The following is a 19,876-nucleotide window of genomic DNA, read 5'->3' on the forward strand; positions in this document are numbered from 1 at the left end:
CACCGGCCGTCTCGCACAGCGCAATCGGCGGTCTTCACCTCGGGGGGGGGGCCGCGACCCTCGGGGGGGCCGCCGCGCAGCAGGAGCAGCTGAGACGCGGCGTCTCTCTCTCTGGCTCGGCCGGGGGGCGGGGCTTGCTGAGCGTTGACGGTTACCCTGGCAACCGGGCCCGCCGGCCGAGCCAAAGAGAGACGCCGCGTCTCAGCTCCTGCTGCGCGCAGCAATCGGCGGTCTTCACCTCGGGGGGGGGGCGCGACCCTCAGGGGGGGGGCCGCGACCCTCGGGGGGGGCGCGACCTTCGGGGGGGCAGCGACCCTCGGGGGGGGCCCCCCACCCTCCCTCCCCCCCCTCCCCCGCCCTCCCCTCCCCCCCGCCCTCCCTTCCCCGCCCTCCCCTCCCCCCCTCCCCCTCCCCTCCCCCCTCCCCTCCCCTCCCTCTCTTCCCCCAGTCGCTCTCTCTCTTCCCCCCAGTCGCTCTCTCTCTTCCCCCCAGTCGCTCTCTCTCTCTCTTCCAACAACAACATTCCTCGAAAAAGCCTCGGCACCGCCAGGTACTTCAGCTAGTCTATATATATAAAATAAATCGGTACATCTGTCTGTCTGTCTGTCATTCTGTCATTCTGTCTGTCTGTCATCGCCTGTGCGTCTGTCGGGCTATGCGCTCGAAAGTTACAGGGCGTACCTACGCGCGCGTACCTCCAAAGAAAGCTTACGCTTCCGAGACGGTTTTAAGCGTATTTACGTTTCGGCCGGGCTAAAATCGCGCCCGCGGTATCCCAAAAACCTTCAACGTTCCGCTCATTAGCATCTCATTATCCGCTCATCAGCGACAGAGTGACCTCGAGCTCGACCAATCGTATGCCGGGTTGCTGGCGTGTGCCGCCGGGCCACTCGGTGCGTGTGTGGCCGGGCCTTATCGTTCTGAACCGAGGTGAGTCGCCGCCATCTTGATTCCAAACTTTTCCTTTCTTTTTCCCACTTACTGCGTCTTTAAAAAAAACGTTGCTTTAAAACACATATTGTTTTAAAAAAAAATGATTTAGAAACGAATTAACTTATCTAATCTCATTAATTTTCCTACCTTTCCCGTTTTTCCAGGTAGGCCTCGAAGCCTCGGCTTCTCCTTCGCACCCACGTCCGAGCTAGGCACCTCCCGGTCCCACTCGAAGGCTGGAGGGCCGAGCCTCAGCCCAGCGCCGCTAGGGTGCGCGCGCAGCAGGAGCTGAGACGCGGCGTCTCTCTCTGGCTCGGCCGGGGGCGGGGCTTGCTGAGCGTCAAGCGTCACCCTGGCAACCGGCCCCCCGGCCGTCTCGCACAGCCGCAATCGGCGGTCGTCACCTCGGGGGGGGGGCGCGACCCTCGGGGGGGGGGGGCCGCGACCCTCTGCGGGGGCCGCGACCCTCGGGGGGGGGGCGCGACCCTCGGGGGGGGCCGTGACCCTCGGGGGGCCGCGACCCTCGGGGGGGGCCGCGACCCTCGGTGGGGGGGGCCGCGACCCTCGGGGGGGCCCCCGCCATCCCTCCCCCCCGCCTCCCCTCCCTCCCCCCCCTTCCCCCCTCCCCCTCCCCTCCCCCCCTTCCCCCCTTCCCTTCCCCCCCTTTCCCTTCCCCCCCTCCCCCCCGCCCTCCCCCCCTTCCCCCTTTCCCTTCCCCCCCTTCCCCCGCCCTCCCCCCCCCGCCCTCCCTTCCCCCCTCCCCCCCTCCCTCCTCCCTCCTCCCTCCCCCCCCTCCTCCCTCCCCCCCCCCCCCAGTCGCTCTCTCTCTCTCTCTTCCAACATGCCCTCGAAAAAGCCTCGGCACCGCCGGCACTTCAGCTAGTCTATATATATAAATCGGTCCTTCTGTCTGTCCTTCTGTCTGTCCTTCTGTCTGTCTGCACGTGTGCGTCTGGGCAGCTATGTGCTCGAAAGTTACAGGGCGTACCTACGCGTGCGTTACGTCGAAAGAAAGCTTACCTTTCCAAAACGGTTTTAAGCGTATTTACGTTTCGGCCGGGCTAAAATCGCGCCCGCGGTATCCGAAAAACCTTAACGTTCCGCTCATTAGCATCTCATTATCCGCTCATTAGCGACAGAGTGACCTCGAGCTCGACCAATCGTACGCCGGCTTGCTGCCGCGTGCGGCCGGGCCCTCCTACGGTCGAGTGACGGGGACAATTGACCAATCCTACGCTTTGGTGACCTGACGGTCGACCAATCGGTGCGTGTGTGGGTGGGCCTTATCGTTCTGAACCGAGGTGAGTCGCCGCCATCTTGCTTCCATTCTTTTTCCTGCATTCTGCGTCTTTCCTTTTCAAATATACATTTCCACCAAAATAAAATTGAATTTATTAAATTGTTTTTAAAAAAATCACTCATTTGTAAATATTTTCTCTAACCTGAACATTCTTTTTCCTACCTTTCCCCGTTTTTTTCTTAGGCCTGAAAGCCTGCGCCTTTCTTGCCCAGCCACGCCCAAGCTAGGTGATTGGGCTTCTGCTAAGCTCCTCACCTCCCCCACCGTGTCATGTTACCCAGGGCAACGGCGTCAGCCACGAGGGTCAGGGTGCGCGTGCAGCAGGACCAGGTGAGACGCGGCGTCTCTGTTCCGCGCTCGGCTCGGGCGGGGGGGGGGCGGGGCTCTCGACAGTGCTCTCGGCCTTGGTGAGTCTTCCGCGCTCGGCTCGGGCAGGGGGGGGGGGGCAGGGCACTCGACAGTGCTCTCGGCCTTGGTGAGTGTTCCGCGCTCGGCTCGGGCGGGGGGGGCGGGGCTCTCGACAGTGCTCTCGGCCTTGGTGAGTGTTCCGCGCTCGGCTCGGGCGGGGAGTGGGGGGGGGCGGGGCTCTCGACAGTGCTCTCGGCCTTGGTGAGTGTTCCGCGCTCGGCTCGGGCGGGGGGGGGCAGGGCACTCGACAGTGCTCTCGGCCTTGGTGAGTGTTCCGTGCTCGGCTCGGGCGGGGGGGGCGGGGCTCTCGACAGTGCTCTCGGCCTTGGTGAGTGTTCCGCGCTCGGCTCGGGCGGGGGGGGGGCGGGGCTCTCGACAGTGCTCTCGGCCTTGGTGAGTGTTCCGCGCTCGGCTCGGGCGGGGGGGGGGGCGGGGCTCTCGACAGTGCTCTCGGCCTTGGTGAGTGTTCCGCGCTCGGCTCGTGCGGGGGGTGGGCGGGGCTCGGGTGGGGGGGGGCGGGGCTTGGGTGGGGGGGCGGAGCTCGGACAGCGGGGCGGCTGGGGCTTGGAGAGCAGGGCTCTCGAGAGTGCGGGGCCGGGGCTCCGAGAGCAGCCCCTTCCCCCCCCGCCCCCCCTTCCCCCCGCCCCCCCTGCCCCCCCTCCCCCGCCCCTTCCCCCCCGCCCCCTTCCCCCCCCCTTCCCCCCGCCCCTTCCCCCCCTCCCTTCCCCCCCGCCCTCCCTTCCCCCCACCCGCCCTCCCTTCCCCCCACCCGCTCTCTCTTCCCCCCAGTCGCTCTCTCTCTTCCCCCCAGTCGCTCTCTCTCTTCCCCCCAGTCGCTCTCTCTCTCTCTTCCAACAACAACATGCCCTCGAAAAAGCCTCGGCACCGCCGGGCACTTCAGCTAGTCTATATATATATTTGCCTCTTGTTTGTGCCTCCTCCACTCCCTCCTCTCCTTGATCACCAGCCCCACCCCACCCCCTTCCTCTGGCACCTTATACAAATTGAAATTCTTTCTGTGTGAGCCTAAACTGTGAGTGCTGTAAAACTATTCGACTCTGGCAGGCAGTTACTGATGTGGATTTCCATCTAAGGTGTCAGAAGGAACAGCAGTGCATGGAGCTGTGTCAGGGAGGAGCAGCAGTGCATGGGGCTGTGTCAGATGGGGCAGCAGTGCATGGAGCTGTGTCAGAGGGAGCAGCAGTGCATGGAGCTGTGTCGGGGAGGAGCAGCAGTGCATGGAGCTGTGTCGGAGGGAGCAGCAGTGCATGGAGCTGTGTCAGAGGGAGCAGCAATGCATGGAGCTGTGCCAGAGGGAGCAGCAATGCATGGAGCTGTGTCAGAGAGGGCGGAAGTGCATGGAGCTGTGTCAGAGGGAGCAGCAATGCATGGAGCTGTGTCAGAGAGGGCGGCAGTGCATGGAGCTGTGTCAGAGAGGGCGGAAGTGCATGGAGCTGTGTCAGAGAGGGCGGAAGTGCATGGAGCTGTGTCAGAGAGGGCGGAAGTGCATGGAGCTGTGTCAGAGGGAGCAGTGCATGGAGCTGTGTCAGAGGGAGCAGCAGTGCATGGAGCTGTGTCAGAGGGAGCAACAGTGCATGGAGCTGTGTCAGATGGGGCAGCAGTGCATGGAGCTGTGTCAGAGGGAGCAGCAATGCATGGAGCTGTGTCAGAGAGGGCGGAAGTGCATGGAGCTGTGTCAGAGGGCAGCAGTGCATGGAGCTGTGTCAGAGAGGGCGGAAGTGCATGGAGCTGTGTCAGAGGGCAGCAGTGCATGGAGCTGTGTCAGAGAGGGCGGAAGTGCATGGAGCTGTGTCAGAGGGCGGCAGTGCATGGAGCTGTGTCAGAGGGAGCAGCAGTGCATGGAGCTGTGCCGGAGGCAGCAGTGCATGGAGCTGTGTCGGGGCAGCAGTGCATGGAGCTGTGTCAGAGGGCAGCAGTGCATGGAGCTGTGTCAGAGTGGGCAGCAGTGCGTGGAGCTGTGTCAGAGTGGGCAGCAGTGCGTGGAGCTGTGTCAGAGGGCAGCAGTGCATGGAGCTGTGTCAGAGGGAGCAGCAGTGCATGGAGCCGTGTCAGAGGGAGCAGTGCATGGAGCTGTGTCAGAGGGAGCAGCAATGCATGGAGCTATGTCAGAGGGAGCAGCAGTGCATGGAGCTGTGTCAGAGGGAGCAGCAATGCATGGAGCTGTGTCAGAGGGAGCAGCAATGCATGGAGCTGTGTCAGAGGGAGCAATGCATGGAGCTGTGTCAGAGGGAGCAGCAATGCATGGAGCTGTGTCAGAGGGAGCAGTGCATGGAGCTGTGTCAGAGGGAGCAGCAGTGCATGGAGCTGTGTCAGAGGGAGCAGTGCATGGAGCTGTGTCAGAGGGAGCAGTGCATGGAGCTGTGTCAGAGGGAGCAGTGCATGGAGCTGTGTCAGAGGGAGCAGCAGTGCATGGAGCTCTGTCAGAGGGAGCAGTGCATGGAGCTGTGTCAGAGGGAGCAGTGCATGGAGCTGTGTCAGAGGGAGCAGTGCATGGAGCTGTGTCAGAGGGAGCAGTGCATGGAGCTGTGTCAGAGGGAGCAGCAATGCATGGAGCTCTGTCAGAGGGAGCAACAATGCATGGAGCTCTGTCAGAGGGAGCAGCAATGCATGGAGCTCTGTCAGAGGGAGCAATGCATGGAGCTGTGTCAGAGGGAGCAGTGCATGGAGCTGTGTCAGAGGGAGCAGTGCATGGAGCTGTGTCAGAGGGAGCAGCAATGCATGGAGCTCTGTCAGAGGGAGCAGCAATGCATGGAGCTCTGTCAGAGGGAGCAGTGCATGGAGCTGTGTCAGAGGGAGCAGTGCATGGAGCTGTGTCAGAGGGAGCAGTGCATGGAGCTGTGTCAGAGGGAGCAGTGCATGGAGCTCTGTCAGAGGGAGCAGTGCATGGAGCTGTGTCGGGGGCAGGGGGGGGGGTGTCCAGTGGGATGGGTCGTGGAGCAGTGCTGAGAATTTCGGGAGGTTGAAATTCGACTTGGGCGGTGATGGAAAACGGGCTGTTTCATATCTGCCACCGGTTATAAAGCTGCTGATCTGAATATCGGGCAGGACGGTGGCAGTGCGTCTCGCAATGCCTCTCATCAGGGTTGCCACATTGGAGCCACCACAGATGTTGGGCTGATTGGGCTGAAGTTCCCAGGACAATCCTTTTGGGAAGGTAATTGTGATGTTCTCTTCTCTCCAATCCCTTGGTCCGTGTCTCAATTCTAATGATTGGTGACCAGTTCTGTAGCTTTGTGTGTGAGGTGTCTCTGGGGTCTTACCCTCCTTCAGCACCTTCCACCTTCCCATCGCTTTCTTATCAGTAATCACCACTGTCCTTAAAATTTCTAATCTCCGGGAAATCAGTCCACATTTCCAAGGGAGAGTCAAAGGTTTCTTTGATGAACACCAATCCAAAGGAATTATCCAGGAGTTCTGCTCATTTCCCAGTTGCCTGATACCACATTGCTCTCAGTGTCTTTCCAACCAACCTTCCTAGTTCCTGGAGCGTTCATCACATGACCTCCAGCCATTGGTCACCTGACACATCCATCCACACGGCCCACCGCCTTCCCAGCCAATCGGAAAGCGAATAGACTCTTCATTAAATGATTCTTCACCATCAGTCAAACAGCCTTTTACCCCCACCTCCTAACTAATAAACAAAATTGTTGTAAGAATTTTTTTTTAAAATGTTTTTGCCCTCTGATTGTTCTCCGGGGCTGTTCGCAGAGTGTCCTGGAGATTAGATTTGAATTCCTGGAGACTCCAGGCCAATCCAGGAGGGTTGGCAACCCTCGCGTACAGTCCCCGCTTATAGCTGGCGCGTTGGTGTTAATGCGATTTGCCCGCTACACGTGGTGGACGGTAATGTGGCGTTACCACATTGGGGAAACACTGTGTGTATGTAGATAAACCTGTATAACCCCTTTTAACTGCTGTATTCCCCTCCCCCCGCAAGACAGTTGCAAGCTGAGAGGAATAAGGCATGTTCAGACTTGCCTGCTGCTGAGAGAAGGAAAACCAATCAGGTTCCAGCAGGTGACCAATCCGTGAGTCATCACAGGTTCGCGGGCTTTACGAATTCAGTACTGTATTGTGAGAGTTGGAGTAAAGACCTATTTCTTGTAGCTCACTGTGTTGCCTATTTCTTTACGTGGGAGACTGTAGTCTCCCACAGTAACATATTTAAAAATAGAGGAAATCTCACATAGCAACTACCTCTTCTAATTGTTAGTGCTTACATCCAGAATCTCATCACTAGGGTAATCGCACTTTAACCAGGTGCGAACAGCGGAATGAAACTGCTTGAACCCCAACTTTGACTGAAATCAGCAGAGCATTTTCAATGGGTAAGTATAGGGTAAGAACTTATTGAACTGCCTGAAATATTCAGCGAGCTTAATACATTATAAGCGGCGCTTTGCCGTTGACTCTTAGGATGAAGGCAAACAGTTAGCTCGATCTAGGCGGCTGCCTGTGCTGAGCACTGGTGGTGTAAGAGGTGGGGACTGTCCTGCATCCATTGTACTCAATGGTGGGGACTGTACTTATAGCAGCCTTGTATATTGTTTCTATGTTCCATGAAATCCTAATCCCATCATCTATATTTGCCCATTGCACCAGTCTTGGTCATCTTTATAACCGTATCTGTCCACTGCTGCACTTGGAGACTTGAGCAATTCCCTCTTTAATGCCATTAGCACCTTATTCCTAGTGTGTGGCATCATTTAACTTTGTAATTCCTACTTCGTGCATTGAAAAGAACATCCCTTCTCCGCCAAGCTTTCTCACTCTAACAATCTCTTCCAGTCCGTGAACTGTTGCCTCGTTCTCCCACAGTCCTTGTTGTACTCTCCTGGTCAATGTTTAGGCTGACTCCAAACCAGACCCAGAGCTGCCCCCTCACCCCACCCCGCTTGTTTGCTCCTTAGCTATCTGGATCAGCAAGCAATCGGTAACATGCCCAGGATATAGAGTTCTGACGAAGAGTCATCGGCCTGAAACGTTAACTCTGTTTCTCTCTCCACAGATGCTGCCTGACCTGCTGAGTATTTCCAGCATTCTCTGTTTTTATATAGGATTCCTTGCTGCTTCTCCCAATATGCAAAATATTCCTCAAGAGATTAAACCGGTGCCATGATGGAATAGAAGGTCAATGGCCTGGGGCAGAAACAGCCTTGATGGCTCAAATGGCCTTCTCGTGTTCCGTACTTTCACGCTTTTATTCCTCCCACTTTAACAATTCGGGAGTGAATCCTCAATCCTGATGGTATTGTCTCCCTCCATCAACAATCCCTCCCATGATAGTGAGCACCTCAGCTCCACAGAGCTGCCACCTGAAGGTTGGCAGGAGCGAAGTCCGTGATGAAAAGGATTGCTCGCCCATTTAAACAATACATGCCGGCCTTGCTAGCAACGCGCACATCCCCAGAATGAATTTAGAAATAGGAAATGGGGAGGGCTCCGCTCACAAGGCATTGGGCACAGGGCCACAGAATCGGGGCTGCGATGTTGTACCTCGCTCGCATCCAGCAAGGTTCCATGTTGACAGTAACTGCCCTGTGAAGCTGTCTTCATATTTAGGAGCGAGACAAGTCAACATACATCACGTTGTCCTATGGTGATCAGTGAATCTCTCCCGAGGAGGGAGAGCTGAGGCACTACATTTCAAATCAATGTCAAACAAGCTTATTTAGATTTTTATATGCAGTATTACCAAGAATATCAGTTTCCGTTCTCTCGCTTTGGAGACCTGTCCTACATCTCTCCACACCCTTTCCTTGTTTAGAATACTCAGCATTGCGCTCTGGAGAATTCAAACAATTGACTGGTACATTCCAGAAAAATATAACACGGAATAACATTCTTTCTCAGAATCAAAAAGGTTCTTATTCTTCAAAGTGTTTGCCCTTCCGGTGGGAATCCCGTAATACTTCACTGAGTTCTCATACAACGAGCTTTATCACACCCACAACAAACATGTTCCTCTCTTCCCCCCGGTGAGCTATTTTGTGTTTGCTCACCTGCTCCCTCCCCTTCCAGGGGCGAGACCCCACCAGAGGCTGTTCCTGGGGGGTCTGCTGTTGCTGCTTTGCAATCGGCCACAAGAAGAGGCGTACGAGTGCCATTGGGTAATGGGCCCCTCCACTTTGTGGGGCAACACTTGGGCCTCTGCCCCTCACTCAGATAGAAACCAACCTCACCGGCAATCCTGGGGTGAGCCCATGCTGCAGCGCACCCCGCTGGTGTATGAAGGAATTGCAGCACCGCCCGCCAACCTACATCGCGGCTTTTTAAGAGCAGCGCATGTACACAATCTTTGGGAAACCTGATTTACACACCATCCGAATCGTTGTGCATGTTACGAGGCAAACATATCATTTATAGTTCAAGTACTTTCACAGAACATGGGGGGGGGGGGAAATTCAGTTGTTTGCGCCTCCCGTTAGCGCCTTAAGAGGGCGCCAATTGGGGCGCAAAGCAACTAGCGCCCGGGCACGGCAATGTTTGCGCCGCTCGCAAAATTAACTAGACATTTTGCGGCGGCACTTAAACACTACCGCCACGATACCAGCAGATTTGTGACGTCAGTCGAGTACGCAACGCCCCGGTAGTGCCCGGACCGGATATTGAGTGACGCCCCCTGCCTTACCGCCTGCCGCTAGCAACGACAGGTTGAGGGGAGCGTTTTGCTGTCAGAAAGGGACTGGGGGAGCGCTATTTAAAGGCGACCGCTTCCTGCCTTTTTTTGCCGGTGACATTTTTGCACCACGCATTCTGAGAGAGAGAGAGAGAGAGAGAGACTTCTGAAGAGATTCAACGCTCTGTGAAGGAGTTTTGGGTACTGAGCAGCACTTTGCAGGTTCATTTTGATTTGACCTTCCTTGCTTCACCAGCGCTCTGAGGTAGCGCCTCGCTCCTCAGCCTTTGCACCTTAAGACAGGTGTGAAGCGCCTGATTTAGCGCTCCAATCACCTCCAGGGGCGATAAAAGCCAAGTTTGCTGTCGGAGGCGATAATTAGTGGCAGACGCTAAACTTTGCGCACGGCCAATAATGGCGTCCCAAACGGGGTGATACTGAATTTTCCCCCATAGTGTTTAACAGTTTATAGTATCCAACAATATACCTCCAAACTGTGCCAGTTAGCATATGGATTGACTCAAGTCAGTTCGCACTTACCTGCGTTTGATATTGGCACGGGCCAAAGACGCACGTTTGCTCGCTAACAGTAAGTTAAGATTGCCTTCTTTGGTGACGTAGGAAGCCAAATCCCTGGTAGAATGAGAAGATTGATATTTAATCATGAAAAAAAGCAAAGTATAAGGAACCAGGGATATGCATTGTGACGATTTACATCAGGGTGACTGCCACAATAAACATTGCTGATCATGTTCCTCCCTTGATGGAAAGGATTTTGGAATTGAGTTGTGTTTAATTGTTGCATTTTAAAACACAGTGGCCTAGAAATTCGGCGCCAGTCTCGCCTGGGCGCCAGAATTACCGCTCCGGACGGAGCCGCTTGCACCAGCCCGATATTCAGTTTCAGCACCCCAAACGGAAGCGGGGCGCTGCTCGAGGCGCCCTGCATCCCTCTTGAGGCGCTGCAACTGAATACCGCAGCGCAACGTGCCGCAGCGCCACACGCTGCAGCACGGCGCGCTGCGGTACTGCAGGCCTTCCTCCCCTTTTTAAAGGGGAGGGGCCTGCACCAGCGCGATCAGAGATCGCGAGTGCCGGCAAAAGAGCCCAGCGCCGAGGAGAAGTGCCGGGCTCTCGGAAAACAGCCGGCACTGCCACAGTGGGGGGGGGGGGGGGCTCAGGAGGCCGGGGACGGCAGCGCGAGGAGGTGCTGGCAGGCGGCCAGCTATAAAAATGGCCGCCCCGCACCTCCCCTTTAATTAGTGCCACTACCGCCGCAGGTAGGCCCCCCTGAACCAGTCACAAATTGCGACCGGTGTTACAGCGGGGGGCGCGACCAAATATCGCGATCGGGGCGGTAGTGGGGCGCTGTGCACACCGATGACATCATCGGTGGCAGCGCAGCGCTACAGGCTAACGCCGCCATTCGCGCCCCGCTAAATTTCGCGGGAGGCGTGGCCAGTGGCGCTAAACCCACTAAGTGCCCTCTTTGGGCGCTAACTGGTGGCGCAGCCCACCGAATTTCTAGGCCAGTGAATTTGCACAAGTTTCAAAACAAAAAGAGCCTTAGGCATTAGAGTTACGTATTAAAGCCAGACCAGCCAGTTTGTGGAATGTCATAGCTCAAAATCTTTTTTCAAACTGATGCAATGAGGGTTTAATGTCTCATCCCGGACCCATGAGCAGACACTTTAACAATGGGGCTCCACAGTGAAGTGATTCAGCTTCACCAACAAAAAACATTTCATTTTATTAATAGCAGGACACTTGCTGAAAGCTCAATTGGATAACCAGTGGAACAGGGTCATTCTGACCATGCAGTTATCTCCTACAACTCCTACCAGCACTACGCCGCCCCCCCGCCCCATCCCCCCCCATCTGGATAGATTGTAGTGGATGTCCCTCATTTATTAGCTTGCACGCATTTTCGAGATCTGAAATGGTTTGACACTGGCTTACCTGGAAAAGGTGCAATTCCGAGGCAGATACTTGGTCTTGTCATGGCCGGGAGCTGAGAGGAAGTGAATGTAGTCCGAGTAGGGTGAAAAACTTTCCGCTGATGCAACAGAGGAATCCACTGAATATATCACCGATTGATCTTTGTCGATCTGCGTATCATGGATGGAAATCAGGAGTAGGCTAAATTTGTTTAGACCTGTGCAGTGAAAATGAATAAGGAAATTCTGATCAGAGCAAGAGTGTACGGAGAGAAAGAAAGGCAGATTTGCATTTATATAGCACCTTTCACAACCTCACGATGTCCCAAAGCACTTTACAGTCAATGAAGTACTTTTTGAAGTGTAGTCACTGTTGTAATGTAGGAAACGCAGCAGTCATTTTGCACACAGCAAGCTCCCACAAACAGCAATGTGCTAATGACCAGATAATCTGTTTTAATGATGTTGATTGAAGGATAAATATTGGCCAGGACACCGGGGATAACTCCCCTGCTCGTCTTCGAAATAATGCCATGGGATCTTTTACGTCCACCTGAGGGAGCAGACGGGGCCTCGGTTTAACGTCTCATCTGAAAGGCGGCACACCTCCGACAGTGCAGCACTCCCTCAGCACTGCACTGGAGTGTCAGCCTGGATTTTTGTGCTCAAGTTTCTGGAACACACATGAGCAGAATGTTGACCAACATCCCTAAAGGTTTCTTTTAATGAAACCATAATTTCTTGTCTGTGTTTATTGAATCCATTCCCCCCACACCACCGCAAAAAAAATTAATTGGCAAACTCAGTTGGCCCGCTGTACATCGATCATGTCAGACGTAATGGCAAGTTGGGTTGATTGAATGGTTTTAGCTCTGTGAAGGAAGGGACAGGTGGTGAGCAACTTGGGTTAGGTCACCACCCATGGGTGGGGTTTTGGAGTGAGGTGTGGTCCCGTTTCACTGCATTAGTTGCACTTGGGATGTTACAAGAGGCGTTCCTGGTGATGATTGTATTGTATTAGTCTTCAGGACAGTGGGCCAGGTTACAGAAGCGCCTGTATAATCACCCAGTCTGTTGATGTTTTATTTTATCCATATGTTTGTCCAGGGGTGGAATGAGAGGGGAGAGTGAGAGCTATACTTCACCATAGTTGGGGGATGTATCTTCTTGCTAAATGCTGTATCATCCTCGACTTCAAATATTTATCCACTTTCTCCTTAAAAGATGCAATGGTCTCTGCCTCAATCGCATCCCGTGGCAAAGCACTGCATGCTCCAGCAACAACTTGCATTTACATAGCGCCTTTAACATAGAAAAATATCCAAAGGCACTTCAGAGACGTGAGGGATTAAAAAATGGACGCCGAGCCAAAGGAGTAGATATTAGGAGGATTACATCGGATATACGGCACAGAAACAGGCCATTCGGCCCACCCAGTCCATGCCGGCGTTAATGCTCCACTCGAGCCTCCTCCCGCCTTTCCTCATCTAACTCTATTAGCATAACCCTCTATTCCCTTCTCCCTCATATGCTTATCTAGCCTTAAATGCATCTATGTTATTCGCTTCAACCACTCCCTGAGGTAGCGAGTTCCACATTCTCACCACTCTGGGTAAAGAAGTTTCTTCTGAATTCCCTATTGGATTTCTTGGTGACTATCTTATATTGATGGCCTCTAGTTATGCTCTTCCCCACAAGTGGAAACATTCTCTCTGTATCCACTCTATCAAAACATTTCATAATTTTAAGGACCTCTATTTGGTCACCCTCATAGGGCCATTAAGGGATAGACAAGATAATACCCCAGGTAATGATGGAGAGATGGCAGAAATATTAAATAATTATTTTGCTTCCGTATTTACCAGGGAGATAGAACAGGTAGACACGACATTGGATGATGAGATTAGTAATGAGATAAGTGCATTTAAAATAAAAAGAGGGGCTATATTAAATAAACTAATCAAACTCAAAGAGGATAAAACCCCTGATGGATTGCATCCACGCATTTTAAAAGAATCTAGGGAAGAGATAGCAGAGGCATTACTACACATATTTAATCATTGTTTATTGACTTCTCTCTTCATTTCTTCATATTCTCCCTTATCATGTACCCCCCTGCTGTCTATGTACTTAATGTATGCCTCTTTCCTTAACCTCAATTGTTCCCTTATGGCTTTATTCATCCATGGAGTCTCATTAGTGTTTAGTTTGTTCTTCCCTTTTAGTGAGATATATTGTTCCTGGATTCTGTTGAACACCATTTTAAATGTTTCCCATTGCTGTTGTATATCATTGTTTGCCAATATTGTTGCCCATTTTATTTTCCCAAGTTCTATTCTCAGCCCCTCAAAATCAGTTTTTCTCCAATCTATTACCCTGGTTTTCATCATACGTATGTCCTTCTCAATTATCTTAAAGCGTATTATGTTATGGTCACTATTGCCTAGATGTTCCCCTACTTTTACTTCGCTTATCTGCTCTGGTTCATTCCCCATTACTAGATCCAATAGCGAATCCTCCCTTGTTGGGCTTTTTACATATTGGGTTAGAAAGGAGTCCTGTACACATTGTAGGAACTCCATTCCCTTATCCCCTTTACCCACCTCTTCTGTCCAATTAATATCGGTGTAGTTGAAATCCCCCATGATTATTACTCTATGTTTTTTACTCATTTCCCTAATTTGTCTGCATATTTCTTCCTCCACCTCCATCCGACTATTAGGTGGTCTTTAGACTATACACCTATTAGTGTGATTGATCCTTTATTATCTTTTATCTCTATCCATATGGACTCTATTTTTGTCTTGCCATAGCTGCGTCACTTTTTTCTACTGCCATTGTTATCCCTACAATGTTTAATTCCCAGTCCTGATTTTTCTGTAGCCATGTCTCAGTAATCCCTACTATGTCTGATTCCTCACAACGTATGATTGCCTCCAGCTCCCCTGTTTTATTACGGACACTGTGTGCATTGCTGTACAGACAGTTTAACTAATTTTTAATAGGATTTCCTCTCACTTTATGTTTAACCATCTTTTTAGACTCCTGCTCTATAACTCTATTTATTCCCTTGCCATCAATGTCCTCCCTTACGTTATTCTTTCCTATGCTCTCTTTTCCTGTTTTGTTTATAATTAGGCTGATTATGTTTCTTGTAGATCCCTCCCCCCATCTTACTAGTTTAAAGCCTTTGCCTAGGAGGTGACCAGACGCTTGGTCAAAGGTAGGTTTTAACCAGGGTCTAAAAGGAGCAGAGAAAGATGGAGGTTCCGGGAGGAAATTCCAGAGCTTAGGGCCCAGCAATGTTCCCTGTGCAGCCCAACTCTCTGCCATTCCTGCGCAGCCCGGGACCGGCTTTTTCAATGTAAAAAGAGGTTGCACAGCCAAAAAAAAGTAAGAGGGAACATTGGGGCCCAGGCGCCTGAAGGAAGGTCAGCAATGGTGGGAGATGGGAGGCGGGATGCACAAGAGGCCAGAGTCGGAGGAACAGAGGATTGTAATGGGCTGGAGGATTGTAATGCTGGAGAACCTAATAGAGGTCTTTAAAATTATGAAGGGGTTCGATAGGGTAGACACAGAGAAGATGCTTCCACTTGTGGGGAGTCCAGAACTAGGAGCCATAAATATAAGATAGTCATTAATAAATCCAATAAGGAATTCAAGAGAAACTTTTTTACCCAGAGGGTGGTGAGAATGTGGAACTCGCTACCACAGGGAGTGGTTGAGGCGAATAGTATCGATGCATTTAAGGGGAAGTTAGACAAGTACATGAGGGAGAAAGGAACAGAAGGATATGCTGATAGGGTTAGCTGAAGTAGGGTGGGAACAGCATAAACAGCAGTATAGACTAGTGGGACCAATGACCTGGTCCTATGCTGCAAATACTATGTAATACTAAGTAAGTTACAGAGATAGTGAGGGCAAGGCCATGGAGGGATTTAAACACAAGGGTGAAAAGAACTATATCCTAACCTCTTTAAGAACATAAGAACATAAGAAATAGCAGCAAGAGTAGGCAATTTGGCCCCTCAAACCTGCTCTGCCATTCAATAAGATCATGGCTGATCTTCTACCTCATCTCCACTTTCCTGAACTATCCCCATATCCCTTGATTCCCTTAATATTCAAAAATCTGTGAAGCTGTCAAACACTGACATTCTGTGTAGTCTGATGAGTTCTTGTGTTCAGGACTCATCAAACCTTTCAACTTTGTAGAAAGCAGATGACTGTTGGGTCGGAGGATCCAACAGCCAGTCTGTGAAATCTACAACGAAGATGTCGGGGACTCCGGAACCACCGCAGCTGAAGGCTGTAGGCAGAAACAAAGGTAAGTGAACATTTTATAACTCTTAACACTCACCTCACATACTTACCACTCCACACTTGCACACATCACTCACCTCTACATCTCACATTCAGGCCCCTCCGACCCCCGCAGACCTCCTACTTGACTCCTCCAACCCGGCGGGGTTCTCCGAGGTTGGGAAGTCTTCACCTGAAAAGGTAAAATGGGACTAATCCTTTTTTCTGCCTGTTAACTACCTGTTAACAGGCAGTTAAAAGGATTTAATCGCTTTCCTGCCTCGAGGAGATGGGACCCGGGGCAGGATGGCTTCCTGCCTCCTGACAAAAGGGCACGGAGGCGGGATGGGGGTGGGTTTGCCATCCGCCCCCACTTTCTGCAACTTTACCGGCAGTCCCGCCTCCTCGGGGCTGAGAAAATCCAGCCCAAAGTATTTGTTTAATTTCTCTGCCATTTCCTTATTCCCCATTATAATTTCTCCTGTCTCAGCCTGTAAGGGACCCACATTTACTTTTGCTAATCTTTTCCTTTTCACATACCTGTAGAAGCTTTTACAGTCTGTTTTTATGTCTCTCGCTAGTTTGCTCTCATATTCTATTTTTCCTTTCTTTATCAATTTCTTGGTCCTTCTTTGCTGAATTCTAAAATCCTCCCAATCCTCAGGCTTACTACTCTTTTTGGCAACATTATAAGCCTCTTCCTTTGATCTAATATTATCTTTAACTTCTCTTGTTAGCCACAGTTGGACCACTTTTCCTGTGGGGTTTTTGTGCCTTAAAGGAATGTATATTTGTTGTAAATTATGTATTAATTCTTTAAACGCTAGCCATTGCTCGTCCACTGTCGCACCTTTTAATGTAGTTTCCCAATCCACCTTAGCCAACTCGCCCCCCATACCTACGTAGTTTGCTTTGTTTAGATTTAAGACCCTAGTTTCAGATTTAACTAAATCACTTGCAAACTCAATATAAAATTCTATCATATTATGGTCACTCTTCCCTAAAGGCCCCTTTACTACAAGGTTATTAATTAACCCTTTGTCATTGCACAATACTAGATCTAAAATAGCCTGTTCCCTAGTTGGTTCCTTAACATACTGATCTAGAAAACTATCTTGCATACATTCCATGAATTCATCCTCCACACTATTACTGCAAATTTGGTTTGCCCAGTTTATATGTAGATTAAAGTCCCCCATGATTACTGTATTACCCTTGTTACATGCGCCTCTAATTTCCTGATTTATACTCTGCCCTACCAATCAATTATAACAGGACATGGAAAGGCTAGCAGAATGGGCAGACAAGTAGCAGATGGAATTTAATACAGAGAAGTGTGAGGTGATGCATTTTGGCAGAAGAAACAGGGGGAGGCAATATACACTTAATGGCATAGTTTTAAAGAGTGTGCAGGGACAGAGGGACCTGGGAGTTAATGTGCATAGGTCCCTGAAGGTGGCAGCATATGGGATCTTGGGCTTCATTAATAGAGGTATTGAGTACAGAAGTAGATAAGTTATGCTGAACCTTTATAAAGCGCTGGTTAGGCCACAACTGGAGTATTGTGTCCAGTTCTGGTCACCACACTTTAGGAAGGATGTGAAGGCCCTTGAGAGGGTGCAGAGGAGATTTACCAGAATGGTTCCAGGGATGGGGGATCTTCGCTACAAGGACAGGTTGGAGAAGCTGGATTTGTTTTCATTAGAGCAACGGAGATTGAGGGGTGATTTGATAGAGGTGTACAAGATTATGACGGGTTTGGATAGGCTAGACGGGGAAAGGTTGTTCCCACTAGTTGATGGTACAAGGACTAGGGGACACAGATTTAAGGTTTTAGGCAAAGATACAGGGGGGATGTGAGGAAAATCTTTTTTACGCAGCGAGTGGTGAGGACCTGGAATTCGCTGCCGACGGAAGTGGTGGAAGCGGAGATACTCAGGGCTAGATTTTTAGTTGCTTGCGCCAGCAGTTAGCGCCTTAAGAGAAGTGATTTCCGGGCGCTATGCGTGTAGCGCCCGGGCGCAGCGCAGTTTGCGCCCCGCCCCAAATTAAGTTGCCCGTTAGCGCCGGCGCAAAGTTTAGCGCCCGCCCGGATGCGCGCGCAGAAAATGACGTCACATCCTCGTGCAACGCCCTTTGGCCGCCCCGATTGCAAACTTCAGTCGGACCGCCCCATTGTGCGGCGGGCGGCCGGAGCGTTTGGAAAAAGGAACGCAACACAACCAGCGCGGGCCCCGGGGGGCGCTAATTAAAGGGAACGTCCTCTCCAGTATAAAGGCCATCCATTATTTCAGAAAACAGTCTTGTGCAACGCATTTCTGGAGACACAACAAGGAGGATAGCTAACTGGTTTCAAGCAGCAAGAGCCAGGTATTTTTGGACTCAGGCAACAGCGCTGCAAGTGGCCATTTGGAAATTAGAGTGTTTGCCAGGATTTGATGGGGGTTGCATGGGGTGCCAACGCGGAGCTGCAGCTCCATGTCCGTAGGGCTCGCAGACGCATTGTGAGAGGGGCAGCCCTGGCTAGAGGCAGAGGGGGCTACAGGCGTCGGCCACGTAGGCCTTACCCAGTCAGGCTATACCGCCAGCAGCGCTCCTACCTAAACATGAGTGCCGCGCGATGTGTTAAAAGGCTCCGATTCCGAAAGGGGGTGATTGCAGAGATCTGCCACCTGCTTCGCCGAGATCTGCGGCCAAAGCTCAGGTGCAGGACGTCTCTGTCGGTGGAAGTGAAGGTGACAGTGGCATTGAACTTCTATGCCACCGGCTCCTTCCAATACGCTGCTGGGGACATAGCAAACATCTCCCAGTACGGCGCGCATCGCTGCATCCGCCAGGTGACCGAAGCACTGTTCAGAAGGAGAAGCCAATTCATCTCCTTCCCCATGGCCCTGGAGAGCCAGCATCAGCGCGCATTGGGATTTTCCAGACTCGGGGAATTCCCCTTGGTGCAGGGCGCCATTGACTGTACGCATGTGGCTTTGCGGGCCCCTCTGGAGCATGGCGAGCAGTATCGCAACAGGAAGGGCTACCATTCTCTGAATGTGCAGCTGGTCTGTGACCACAAGCAGCGCATCATGGCAGTCAATGCCAGCTTCCCAGGCAGCAGCCACGATGCCTTTATCCTGCGGCAGAGTACTGTGCATGACATGTTCCAGGCACAGCCTCCCCCAAGAGGATGGCTACTCGGGGACAAAGGCTATCCTTTGTGCACCTGGCTCATGACCCCGCTCCGCGCGCCCAGGACCGCTGCTGAAGAGGCCTACAACGAGAGCCATCAAACCACCCGCAACATCATCGAGCTAACTATTGGGGTCCTCAAGCAGCGGTTCCGCTGCCTTGATCGCTCCGGAGGAGCTCTCCAGTATTCGCCGGACCGGGTCTCCCAATTTGTGGTGGTTTGCTGCATGCTACACAACCTGGCTATCCGCAGGACTCAGGCACTGCCACCTGACGTTGGACCAGCACCTCAGGAGGAGGAGCAGGAGGAGCATGAGGAGGAGGAGGAGGAGGAGGAGGAGGAGCAGGAGTACGTTCCCAGGAGGGAGCGACCAGGGCCAAGGGCCGCACGACGCCACCTTATTACACGGTACTTCTAAGCCCCCTGTCAGGGAATGGCCAGGGGCCATGAGGGAAGATGAATGCAGCCGCTCCGCAAGCCCTCAGCCGGCGAAGCCAACAAACACTAAGAAGAACAACCATGGAGACTGCATGAATAAAGATAATTTTTTATTAAACAAAAATGAAAAGCCCTTCCCACATGAATCCCCAAAAACAATAAACGGGCCCCACAAAAAGCCCAACAAACGACTCACTCCCACAAACTGGGGAGGAGCCACTCCACCTTTATTGAAACCGGGCCTCAACGTCGGCCTAACGCAAAAAAAAAGCCCTCCAAAAGCACAACCATGGGCAAAATAAAGATGGCCACCGCCATATTAAAGGAAAGCTGGCCACACCCTCTACTGAGTGGCCCGCGAGGGCGAGACCTTGGCCAGCATTTTGCCTCCCCTGCCCTGCCTGCTGCTCCTTCGCAAGCTCTGCCCAGTGGCTGCTGCGAGGCTGGGGGAAGGCGCCTGAGGCTCAGATGCCCTTCCGCCAGATGCCGCTGGGGGGCGGCCTACACGGCGTTTGGGCCTCGAGGGGCCGTCTCCTGAGTGGCGCACCTGAGCCTGGCCACCATCAGCTGCAGCCGCTTGCCCTTGACGGCCCAGAGGGGGAATGGCGGCGACGGATGGCGCAATGTGGGCCAGCAGGCGTCTGGGATGCGCTGGCTGGTGCTGTGGCGCGGTGGCACTCGGCCGGGCCCGCACTGCAGGATCCGCAGCAATCAGCCGACGGCCGGCTTGCTGG

General features: G+C 52.5%; 1 protein-coding gene across 1 annotated transcript in view; it reads right to left on the bottom strand.

Moving 5' to 3' along the window:
• LOC147105476 (uncharacterized) overlaps positions 1-19,876 on the bottom strand; it is a 225,548-nt gene that overhangs the window by 69,767 nt on the left and 135,905 nt on the right. Inside the window, exons 13-14 of the mRNA XM_086009876.1 lie at positions 11,244-11,439; positions 9,825-9,917 (exon numbers count right to left, since the gene is read on the bottom strand). Coding sequence (XP_085866002.1) covers positions 9,825-9,917; positions 11,244-11,439 — 289 coding nt within the window. The remainder of the gene's footprint in view (positions 1-9,824; positions 9,918-11,243; positions 11,440-19,876) is intronic.

This window comes from Somniosus microcephalus, chromosome 17 (assembly GCF_052327205.1).
Source record: "Somniosus microcephalus isolate GS21.2 chromosome 17, FLI_Smic_1.0, whole genome shotgun sequence".
NCBI lineage: Eukaryota > Metazoa > Chordata > Chondrichthyes > Squaliformes > Somniosidae > Somniosus > Somniosus microcephalus.